At 46.1% G+C, this 12,417-nt stretch overlaps 1 protein-coding gene and 1 non-coding gene across 2 annotated transcripts; both read left to right on the top strand.

Moving 5' to 3' along the window:
- Window positions 1–700: 700 nt before the first annotated feature.
- Window positions 701–782, top strand: trnas-aga. The gene has a single exon. It is a non-coding gene; the product is annotated as a tRNA-Ser (tRNA).
- A 2,081-nt stretch (window positions 783–2,863) lies between these two features.
- On the top strand, window positions 2,864–12,326 carry LOC119139846 (caveolae-associated protein 2-like). Its single transcript, XM_037280867.1, has 2 exons — window positions 2,864–3,560; window positions 9,167–12,326. Exons 1-2 carry the CDS (start codon window positions 3,000–3,002, stop codon window positions 9,968–9,970), a joined length of 1,365 nt encoding a protein of 454 aa, XP_037136762.1. The 5' UTR covers window positions 2,864–2,999; the 3' UTR covers window positions 9,971–12,326.
- Window positions 12,327–12,417: the final 91 nt, after the last annotated feature.

The following is a 12,417-nucleotide window of genomic DNA, read 5'->3' as shown; positions in this document are numbered from 1 at the left end:
TGGAAGGGGAAAAGCTGCCATTGTAAACGCACGCGCTGCAAGACAGAAGCCCGCAGCACAAGATACTGGGAAAGCATCGACCGGAGTGTGTAGGTCACGATATTCTTCTACCATGAGATCAAATAACGGAGCATTTGGTACCCGGGCCTCAGTGGGCACCAGCTCTTAATACCCACATGTTACAAACCCGAAATATATCTACTCAAATGTCATACAATAGTATGCTAATATGCCGCATCTATCACCTGCATCATTTGAATCCAAATATTATCAATCAACTTGACAAAAACAAGTAAACTAAAGGCACAGAGGGACAATTACATGGATCCAAGGCACAGATATGAATAGAAGATGAGATCTAGCACGCTGGTTGGCGTATGGGCAAAGCTGCGTTACATTGGTACTTGTAGTTTGCCCCTACTAGCTTAGCATTGCCGTGGGCACGCAGTTTAAAGGGGCGTGTCGTATCAAGCTTCTGGTCCGCGTGCAAAAAGAGGCGGAGCCTAGCCTAATTCGGAGCTGCAGCTTCCGTGTGTGCATCTTAGACGAGGCTCTGTGAGACATGCTCTTGATTCTCCCGTGCAGCCTGCTTGGATATTTTGTGTGAATCAACTTGAGGACATTTCTCATGTAACCTTTAGAACTAGGATTCTATTTCTGTGCATCTTTTTAAATAGAAGTTGCTGCCTCGTAGGCGGCGGTTGTCGTGGCCGAGTGGTTAAGGCGATGGACTAGAAATCCATTGGGGTCTCCCCGCGTAGGTTCGAATCCTGCCGACAACGATCTCTAATTTTGTTTATTTCTCGTTTAAATAAATGTATTGAACTTTTCTGCTGGAGAGAAATATTCAAAAGCACATATGTATGACTCCAGGGAGCAGCAGGAAGTAAGTGTCTAAATCTGACCTCCAGGAACTTGCCTGTGCCTTAATCATTCTTGCTGCCACCACTCTGAGAATATTTCACACAAATATAAAAACGTTTTTGGTGCAGCACCATCAAACAGTTTTACTCTAAAGCACTTTTTTGTTCCTTTTGGTACTCCATACTTTGAAAACTATCATGAAGAATGATTGGCCAGTCCAGGTCAGATATTGATTTTGCAATCAACAAATTGTAAGCCATCCAGTAGCGGGAAAAGATTGGCCCTTTTAGCTTGAGAATTGATGCTTTGCCACTTGCAGGGAGCGAGCGTATCATCGCAAAGCAACAAATAACGCAGCAATAACACGCTAAAGCTTCCCGCGTTGCAAAGTGCTCTATTAGCTTTTATGATTGATACTGCCACACACGCGCACACACACACACACACACACACACACACACACACACACACACGAGCTTGCCAAGGCCACCTTTAAGTGAACATTTGTCCCACTGCACGCTGTGTTGTGAAACGAGGTCATTTGCAGATCGGTCGCTATCATCTTCGCTTCTGTCTGTCCATCTTGACCCCGCAGGAGCTTTTTTCTTTATTATTTAGTGATGAAAAGTTGCCGATGGGGCATCGACATCCAGCTCGAGCCCGTTCCAAGCTAAAGCACCTTATTGTGGTTTCAACAACATCTTGATTTGCTTTTTGACAATCACCTTACATTATTATGTACTTAAGAACAGATACTTGTGCAAAAAAGACTGCAGAATTAAAGGTACAAAAAAAGTAGGTTTCATATTCTGAACTCATCCACGGAGGCTGAAAAAGTAACTTGCCGAATTTGTTTGAGATCTATTTTGAAACAGAGTCTCTGCAAGCAAACATTAACAGATAAGCTATTTTGCACATCATTTCATCATATATTCATATGATTCATATTCATATCAGAATCTAACAGCAGAAAGGTCTTCTCGGGTGGTTTCCTCTTATCGCCGGCTTGAGATCAGCTGGGCCCAAGCAGAGGCAACACGTTTCGGCTCCTCTGCTCCTGTTTGTTATTCACAACACACTTTACACAGCGATCACAAATATATAATAACACATAATAAATCGTAATGAAATATTACTCCGACATCAAAATAACCATTCTCTGCCCAAACAGAATAAGGCCCTGCAGTTTCATCTCTTTGCCTCTGGAGGGCGCAAAACATACACTTGCCTCTCCAATGCATGGCCCTGCTGTGCAGGGAGAATGAACAAGAGCCAAGTAACCTTTGAGTAAATTGGAAAAATAAAATTCATAAAATGCACAAGACGTCAAAACAGGCCACATTTAAACATTACGCCAATGTTTTCAATTTGCTCTAAAACTTCTTCACATTTGCTTTTGATTGAGGCCTTTGTTTTCTGCTGTCTGAATCGTCGCGTATCAGAGCGTACGTTGCATACATTGCATACGTGTTATTGGTTGGAAAAAACAGCAACTCTGAAACTTTTGCACGGACGGGGACAGCAAGGCCAGATGAGCTCATTGTTGGGACAGGGATTTCCATTTCCATGTCAGAGTGGCCCCTGAGAGCGGAAGAGGGGGGGGACCACGGGAACACCGACAGATGCACCAAGGCGGCAAGAAAATCATGCAGCACATTTACAGGAACTCTCCAAACATATTTTCCACTTTGTTGAGTACTACCTTTTCCAATATAGGGAAAGCCTGCAAAAGCATTTCCCGACGTTAGAATAAAGACAACGAAGAGCAAAGAATGAAATTTGGCAAGTAGTCCTGGGGGCCCTAATAAGCACATAGTTGACACGTGTAGACGAGCACGAGCTAAACTGGAGCGGTCGGTCTGACGTGAACAACACGACCGGCAAGCACACAAGGACGACCTCTCCTGTCAGTAGGGCAAGGCCTGCGGGTTACCATGGCAACCCAGCCCCTCCCTTTGGCTCGCAGGGGAGGTGTTTTGAAAGTTCACAGCATGTTTGTGCTTGTGAGAGAGAGAGAGCGAGAGAGGGAGAGGCCGAGTCGGGTGCGGTGTCGAGCTAAGTCGCTCGCAAAGTTCACTCCTCCTCATTACAGGAGCTCCTCGTGTGGGTCCACTGACCAAAACACCTGTGCAAGCATGGAAGAAGAGCCCCCCCGCGCGGACGCGTCCCATCCCGAGACCAGCAGCGTGACGGGCAGCACCCACACCGTCCCGGAGCCCGAAGCCGGACCCGAGAACGCCGAGCTGCTCATCCCGAGCTACAGCCCGTCGCCCGCCCAGTCCTCCAACACCCTGGCCCGGCTAGGTTTGAAGAGTCCCACCAGCCCCACGGCCGGCGCCGCCCCGGGAAGCCCGGTGGACCGCGGCCAGGTGAGCGCCATCACGGTGGTGGCCCTGCTGGACAAGCTGGTCAACATGATGGAGGCGGTGCAGGACAACCAACAACGCATGGAGCAGAAGCAGGCCGACCTGGAGGGCGCCGTGCGGTTGGTGCAGGGCGACGTCAGCCGCCTGTCCAAGACGCACGTGGGCACCTCCAACAGCGTGTGCAAGCTGCTGGAGCGCTCGCGCAAAGTCAGCGGCCACCTGAAGGAGGTGCGCGAGCGCTTGGACAAGCAGGCCGTGCAAGTGAAGAAGCTGGAGGCCAACCACAGCCACCTGCTCAAGAGGAACCACTTCAAGGTCCTCATCTTCCAGGTGAGACTGGAATGGCCTTTGCAGACATATTTGCAGTGTTATTTGCTGGAACATTCTCCCCCAGCCAATCTGCTGTCTTTTGTGATGTCTGATCTGAATGTAGCGCATTGACGCCATCTTGTTGAGGAACAATGTCGAAGGAAGGAAAGGAGCCTTGTTAGGGCCTTGGGCCGTCCTTCCTGTAAAAGTGTTGGCCTTGCCTCCTTCCTCCAGCTAATCTGCCTCACCTGGAGGCTGATTAGAGCTTTTAAGAAGAGTCAGGAGCTGCACTCGCGAGGTCATTCCATGCATTGGCTCCTCTGCTTTGCTGCAGCACTTTGTCTTGGTTTCCTATCTTTGGACCTTTTTGCCTTGGCTCTCCAGCTCCCATCTAAATTATGAGTTGTAGCATCTATGGAGGCAATTTTACAATGACTCAGATGTTTGCCATTTGAAGCAGTACATCATTTTTTTCCATTGACATGATTTGAAATGCCAGGTCAAGGCAAATTGGAAAGTAGAAAAGTATTTTAGTTTGATAAGATGATTGGAAAGTAGAAAAGTATTTTAGTTTGATAAGATGCAAGTCCTTCACGAATGAATGTCGGCGGCATAGTCGGAAGAGCAAAGCTCGATTATTTGTAGCAAATAAGCATGTTCAGACCAAGTTAGTGCTGGAAGCTACAACAAGCAAGCTATTGAAATTTTGTTTGTAAATTGCAAACAAATTGCATGCGAGCGCCATTTCATGTCCTTCAGAGCTGCTCAAAACTCGTCGAACAGGAACCTGTCGAGCTGAACTGATTGAGTGTGGAAATCGTCTCAAACAATATTTACAGCGTTGGGTTGTTGGTGGATGCAGACTTGACACAACGGGGCGTCGGCGCCATTTTGTAGCGTCTTAGAAGAGCGCAAAAAGTGAATTGCAAACTACTGTACACACTCTGGCTGGCTGCTTCGCATGGAAATTGGCTTTCTGAAAAGGTACGCAGGTCTCGGCGGGCGGAGGGTAAAGGGTGTGTCTGGGAACGGAGCGACGCCGGATAATAGAGGAGGGATCTCGGGCTCCGACCGGATCTGCTTTCACCCCCGAAGCTATTCAGATGGCCACACAGTCGGCTTTCAGCCGCCGTTCGGGGTAACTCGAGACACCCGCTGAAGGACACGCGTGCTCTGGCAAAACCGGGGCAGCGGAAAGTTCCTTGCTTCAGATCTTGGTGATAAGGAGGAGGACCCTGACAGGGACATGCTCAAACTAAGGAAGTGCTGAACATCTCCCGTTGCTGAAGGCTCCAGTAACGCCATCAAATGTCAGGAGAGTTCATTGCTTCGGCCTGCGGCTTGAGCAAGTGCACACAAGTGCGTGCCCAGGAAGGGAAGCGGCAGGGGAGGGGAGGGGCGGGGAGGGGCGGGGCGGCAGGGGAGGGGCGGGGCGGGGGACCGTTGCTATTGTTGACACAGCCGGAGCCACTGAGAGCTCTTAACCATCTTGGTTATCTGGTTTCCCAGGTACCAAAGCTCTGTTGTTCAGGTGCAGCGGGTCCCGAGGCCGTACGTAACACTCCACTTGCTGTTTGCTTGGATCAATTTGATTGAATGGAGACGAGAGCAACCGCTGCTTTGTTGGCTTTCAATTTATAGATGAATTCCACGAGGTTAATGGAGAGCAGACGTGGCCAACCTTTTGTGCTCCAGCCTTTGGAAATGGACAAAGAGAAAAGTAGTCCATTGTTAAAATCAAATAAGAACTTACTTTACTGACATAATGAGTTTGCATGTGTGAGCATGTCGATATTCCGATGTTTTGGGTCAGGCGTATGCACTTACAAAGCCGTAAGTGAGGCTTGGCAAGCCAGAGGGTTTAAGCTAGCTGAGATGGGAGTGCCTTTTGTTCATTCCTTTTTTTTCCCCAGCCCAGCTTTAAAATTGCTTACCGCTCTTTTTGGGCCAAGTCACGTTTCCTGAAGCCACACCTGATTTTGGGTGCCGAGATATGAGCTCTATTTTAAACGCAAACTCTTTTTCGTATATCCTGCATTGACCAAGACACCTGAACAATTTCCTTAGACTAATCCAAATTCTCAGATCCGACTTTTTCGACGAGGGGAACATAGCAACACCGGGCGGGAGGGGGCGGCGGCACTTTGCCTGCAAAGGATGAAATTCCCTGTCCACGTTTCTGCCTGATGGGGGGAATCGAGAACACTCGTCACGCTGTACGTGCCCGCTCAAGTGGAAACACACAACAGGGCCCCAGTGTGTGTGTATGTGTATGTGTGTGTGTGTGTGTGTGTGTGTGTGTGTGTGTGTGTGTGTGTGTGTGTGCGTGTGTGTGTGTGTGTGTGTGTGGAAAGCGCCCGCCACCGGTGAGCTGTTGACTGCGGTCGGTCAAAAAAAGAAAAAAAAGAGATAATGGCCTCTGCTGCTTTATTGCATTTGCTTCCATAATGAGGACTAACGAGGGCCTTAATTACTTTTTGGTTTTTGGTTGCGGGTGCTGGAGGCTACGCAAACACGTAGCGGGTAGAAAAAAGTCTACGCACTCAAATTTCATGGTGTAATCGATGCACTTTTGAAAACTTTTTTCCTGACCTATAACCTGTTTGAGAGAGAAAGTAAAATTATACAACAGAGTTGCACGACTTGCATTGGAACTAATGAGCAACACAATATTATGCTGTAATGAGACAAGAGCGCTGGGAAAAAAAAAATGCACGATGGAGATCCAAATCGTAATTGCAACGTGACTCGGGGCTGACAACAGTCAAAGCTCGCACACACACACACACATGCTATCTTTTGAACAAACAAACACACTTGGAAAGGACAATGCGTCCCTGGGCCAATCTGCCTCGAGTCTGCTCATGAGATGACATTACATTACACTTTGCACAATGCAAAGGAGATACTTTTTTGAAGAAAGGTTTGGACATGAGACGGACATGTGTTTTGCATTCCATCAGTCATTGACGCTTGACCAAACAAAGGCGCAAAAAGGTGCGTTCACCAGCCTCACCCCAGAGCTGAGTCAAAGCGAAGACGTGCGCTCTTAAAGTACAACACCATAGCGAGCAAATAATGAGTCAATGAGTGACTGTTGGTTTCCTGGGTCACTTTGACCCAAGACTATTTTAATGAAGCGAATTTCCGGAATGAAAAAGAAAACATTGATGTGTTTATTTGCTAAGTGTTTCAATGTTCCAGTTTAACCCGGGCATGGACAAAAAACATATTGCATTGTGAAAAAAATCCCACAAGGACAAGTAGACAATATTGCATTCAAGTACAAAGAGATGTAGTTCTTCAAAGAAGGCAAAAAGAATTCTTCCACTGCTCTGTGTAACTGCCAAGGCGACATGCTGCGCATATTTTGCATGTTAAGCCAGCCAACGTCGTCGTGACACCACACTTGAAGGTGGCAATTGACATTTTTGCTGTTTTTGTCATGTCGCAAGACGCTTACCGAGGTTCATGGGTTCCAAGTACATGGGAAAACAACTTTTCCAGTTTTAGGAGAAGACATGGAAAATAAAAAAATCATCTCTTATCCAAACGCTCCGATCAGGGCCGTGACATCCGACACAGGAAAAGAGGAAACAAAACGCATTTTAGTTCTCGGGGGGGAAAAAAAAGCCCACCCAAATAAAACATGTCAGATAAGTTGATGACTTCCCCGGTTTATCGGTGGCCGGCGTTACGCAACGGCCAGCCCATGCTGTAAACACGGCGACAATTTGTGGCGGCCTTATCGAAAATGTGCTCCCAACAAACAATGGTCCGGATTATGTTTGCAGATCTCAACGCTACTGACACAATCCACTTGAGACGGAAAGAGATTGACAGAGACACAATAACAGGAAATGTCAAGGAATGTCTTTATCATTCACTTTTGTTTTGCGGGGTGCCCAATATTTACATTGACTTTGTGAACGTATGACGGGACATAAGGGATCAGATGATTCCATTTCCTTTCTGTCCACTGATGTGCAGCAAGCATGTTGGGATGACCTTGGAAAGGACTTCCTGCAGGATACACGCTATATGCTGACAAGGCATATCATTTGAGTTGTTTTCACTCATGGCCCAACCCAAAGTTAGCCGTGGTCAACCACGCCAGACGCCAAGGTGAATCCTCTCCGCCTCGTCTCATTGCCACAAGTGAAAGTTCAAGTATGTATGATGCGGGAGTGGCTCTTTCCTGCCACTCTCTCAAAATCGATTTCAAAAACCAAGTTGGTTCTGAACCTGAAAATCTGGTTCTTCATAAACGGTGATATCAACAGGTGTGTCCTTTGACTGCTTGTGTGGTTAGGTTGTGTTATATTCTGTCATGACTTCCTTGCGCACGATGGTTTCATCGGATGAGACCATCGGCGTGGTCAAATTCATTTGTAAAGCAACAAATCCTCCCTCATTCCAGAATCCATACACACATGCTGAAGTAGTGAATCTTTCCACCTTCACTTACAAATCCAAATCCCTGGATATATTCATTCAAGTCCTGTCCCGTCCTGCCCTGATCTGTTGGGTTGAAGTGGGAGAAGAAACGAAGGCTGTTACATAAGCGTTTGTGCTCTTGGCTTAACTTGCTATGTATGCAAACAAAAGTTTTGCATCGCAAATCTCGATCAAAAATCTTACAGCAGCAAATTACGTAACAAGCGTGGTTGGCAAACAACAAACGGGTTACCACATGAAAATGTCCATCTTTGTTGTTTGGTTTCATTCCAACTGGAAGTATATTTCTCTTTGATCCAAAGTGTTAACAAAAATGTCCGCTGCTCGTTAATCCACAGAGACAAAAGAAGCATGCATGACCATGTCACATTGCATCTCACTTTGAATGGCTGATGAGTATTCAATTAAAATTCTGGGCCTCCAGTGGCAGACTACCATGGCAACCAAACGATCAACAACAACACAGTCAAAGAACAAACTAGCAATGGAAAGCACACAGTAAAGCCTTCAAAATGATATTGTCCATTGTCCTTCTGCATCGCTTGTCACATTCCAGGAACATTTATCATAAAGTACTGTAACAGATTGTTAAGCAAACACTTTATCCCAAGACTGGTCACGTCGTTTCTTTTCTGGTCCTGAAACCATATGCACGATTGATTTTGTGTAGTGGCTGCAGAATATAGATTGTGTATGAACCCAGAGTCTTCCAGATCATCTGGTCCACCCGGTCTGTGGGTAAATGAATAACAGTGAGGCGGTGAGAGGCGCATTGCACGGTTCCTTACAAACCTGAAGCACTCCGAGAATGAATGTCTCGCGAGCTGCCCTGCATTCTCGGAAAGTTACTCATTCGTGAACACGAAACTATTTCTTGACATTTGAGGTTACTTGCTTCACCTTTTGGAATGGACGATTAGGGAGAGCGACGAAAACTCTCCGGGTACGAAGCGTTCTTCAATTGACACTGGGCGGGTTTATGATTACTCTGTGATCTTGATCTCGGTGTACTTTCTGATTGAGTGAAGAAGCAAGACATTCATTTGTAACGCCTGCTCAACTTTGACGTGAGCGTTTTTCAAATGGCAGTCCGTCGGTTTGTTGTTTGGAAAAATGTAAAACGTTCTTGAGTGTCTTCTAATCATGTTTGTCTTTTTCTTCCTTAACAGGAAGACAATGAGATACCTTCCAGCGTGTTGGTCAAAGATTCACTCAAGACTCCACAACCCAGCCTTTATGACGCAGCGTCCACTCAGCCCAGCAGGTCTAACGCCGGCTCCGTCGACGGTCTCCAGTCCGTCAACCTTTCCTCGGACGAGGATGAGTCGGTCAGCAGGGCGGAGAGCGAATTTCTGGAGTGCGAGGCTGCCGGAGGAAGTTCCAGTGGGTTTGAGCGAAGGTCTGACAAGTTCAAGCGCTCCAGTCTGAAGAAGGTGGACAGCATCAAGAAGAGCATCGAAAAGAAGATGGCGCAGATCACCACTAAGATCGTGCCACCGGAAAAGCGCGAGAAGATCATAAAGACCCTCAGTCCCACCCACCCCAGGAGCCCCTCCGCTAAAAGCTCCACATTCAAGGTGTCTCCCATGACCTTCAACGTCAAGAAAAACAGAGATGGCGAGCTTCCTTCGCAAGACCTGGAAGAGGCCCACGTGGAGATAGCTCCGCTGGAATGCTTATCCGGAGAGATGGAGTTGGACCAGGAGGCTGCACAGAAGAGTCAAGAGATGCTGAGTCAGTCCGCCGCAGGTGGCGTAAAGGCGGAGCTGACCGTCAACGGCGACACACAGAAAGTCCAATGTGAAATAAACGGCAATCGTTCGGCCGGTCTCGCCGTCCCCGAGCGCGACGACGACGTCGGCGAGGATAAAGAAGAGGAGGGGGATGAAGAAGAGGAGGAAGCTCGCAAAAGTGAAGAGAAGCAGTCCCTGGCAGCGGCGACAGAAACAGTTGCTGTCAAGCAAATGTCGTAATTTGTGAATCGTGACTTAGGTGGAGGTTTAACATAGTACAAGAAGATATAGAAGAAGCTCGGATGAGCTTGCAAATTCTTCTTGTCATTTCTATTGTGGTGAATGCGGCTGGCTCATTAGTTCTGTCAGAAGACAACCCATCACAATCATGGAGTTGATCATAGACAGAAATTTCAATATTGAACAGGTTGGATCAGAATCTAGCTCCACATCTGCCCGGTTTGTTTATAATGTTCCGATGCAGTAGCAGCGCATCTCCTAGGCACCGGTCCAGGTATATCCCTCCTCCGTCACTCTCGTGAAAAACAGCCTTTGTTCCGCCCTCTCTTTTCCCCAATCTGAAAACAAGTAAATCTTTGGCAACAAAACTTCTGCGGTAGTTGTATGTTGCCAGGTTATACAAGAGGAGGAATGGGGATCCATGGGGTGCTCTTCAAGGCTCTTGGTGCGCTTTTCCAGGGAATATGTGCCCAATTTGCCACGACTGTGTCCATGCAGTAGCGGTAGCTAATCTAGTACAGCAAATGTGTAACACCCAAGAATGTTGTAATCACACACTGACACTTAAGCATGAAAATAGAGTACTGGCAAAAACAGAGTATAAAGCATAGGTGTCAAACACAAGGCCTGGGGGCTAGATATGGCCCGCCACATCATTTTATGCGGCCCGCAAAGACATATTTTGCATCAACTTTGTGTCATTACTAAAATGACAAATTGTCTTCACTTTTTAAAACTCGAGATTTGGCTAGTAATTTTTATGACCATTCAACTTTGAAACGTTTTGTTTTGAAGCCGGTACTGTATAAGACGTGGACAGTCATAATGGCCCTCCGAGGGAAACTGACAACAATGCGGCCCGTGACAAAAATGTGTTTGACACTCCTAGGATATACTATCTATCTATCGAGCAATGATTTGCTACTGGGAAGATTCGACTGTTTAGTCATTGCTTTTTAACCTTGATACTGGCTGCCTCTCATGCGGTGACATGCTACAGCATAATCCTGCAGCATCTGCAACATGCACAAGCGGGTATGAGGAATTGCACTCCTGAAGGAATGGATTCCTGTGATTTGGGGAGATAAGAACAATGGTAAAACATGGCCGCCGACCGCTTCATTTTCAAAAACATTTTTAGATGACCTCGTTGAAGTTAAACACAAGCACATTCCTTTTAGTCTTACTCGAGCTCCCGTGTAAATTTCTTCATGAAAAGAGGGGACGGGTGGAAATGTGACGTGGTGTGGAAGATGTGGTGAAGTCACACAACAAAGGAAATATTTTCTGTCTATTTTTACAAAGCGTCTGGCTAAGTTGCAAGTGGGGGGGATTTGGCCAAGAGTCTGCCGCATGACAAAGCGCTGCCTCAGCAAGAGTCGAATCTTTATGGCCGTCGGCTTTTTTGGGTTTGTGGGCTATGTTTAAATTGGCCAGTGGTGGTTTCATTAAGTGCAATTCTTTTGGATTCTGGAGAAGGAGAGGTGAGCATGCGGCATCACTTTTTCAAACATAGACTCAAGAGGTTTGAAAAGTAGCTTTGTTGGCAACACAGTAGCCCTCACTTAGTTTCAATGCCACAACTCCGCCCCCAGTTGTCATGGTAATAAAAGCATGAGACAGGACCACACACCCAAAACAAAGTCATTTCAACTAGTGTGAGACGAGGGGATGTTAGTTGTGCTGTAATTCTTTATCCTTGATATGTTTTAAGCAAAAAACGTCTCAACTTATATTAAGACACCTGGGAACTGTTTTAATTTCGATGTTTGCTCATTTTATGTTGTATGGGATCGAATAAAGTTAGATGTGCAGCAACACACTGTATTTACCATTTTCTTTCTCAAATAAACAATTATAGTTCAGCATGATTTGTCTTGTTCTTCTCAGAATAATATTCAAATACGATGTAACGCTTTGCAAATGGTGTGGTCCGGTGATTTGACTCTTGCAGGAACTGAGCTATTCTCTGCTTCTCATCCTTGATTTCATTGCTGTCATTGCTGTTCTCTTCAGCTGTAATTGCTTTTGTTTATATATCCATTTTTATGAATGTTGCCCTACTACTGGTCTGAAAACAAGACCTCATAATCTTTGTACTTTGGATATACACTTAGAAACTAAACAAATAATGATAGCCATAGTACTAAATATGACAATGATAATAATACGGCACTGATGACTGATGTTGCTTTTCTACCTTCACTGTAGATACTTAAGCGAGCAGGAAACCTCAACCAAAGATGTTTCCCTCACACCAGCAGTGTATACTCTTGTTGCTAACATCTTGTAAACATGCAAGGATTTCAAACTTTAGTGTCACATGCATGAATAAAGAAAAAAAATAAAACCCTCATTTGTCATCTTTGCACCTTTTTTCAAGTCAAATGGAGATTCTTTTTTATTTACTGGCGGGTGAGAGCGCTGCTTCCTTTTATTGGTACTGT

Source organism: Syngnathus acus, chromosome 21 (genome assembly GCF_901709675.1).
Source record: "Syngnathus acus chromosome 21, fSynAcu1.2, whole genome shotgun sequence".
NCBI lineage: Eukaryota > Metazoa > Chordata > Actinopteri > Syngnathiformes > Syngnathidae > Syngnathus > Syngnathus acus.
The sequence above is the reverse complement of the archived record's forward strand: the minus strand, read 5'-3'. Positions and strand labels throughout refer to the sequence as shown.

Coding starts and splice junctions, on each gene's coding strand:
- LOC119139846 (XM_037280867.1), top strand. CDS start 3,000: ATGGAAGAAGAGCCCCCCCGCGCGGACGCGTCCCATCCCGAGACCAGC. Junction 3,561..9,166: donor TCAAGGTCCTCATCTTCCAG/GTGAGACTGGAA, acceptor CTTCCTTAACAG/GAAGACAATGAGATACCTTC.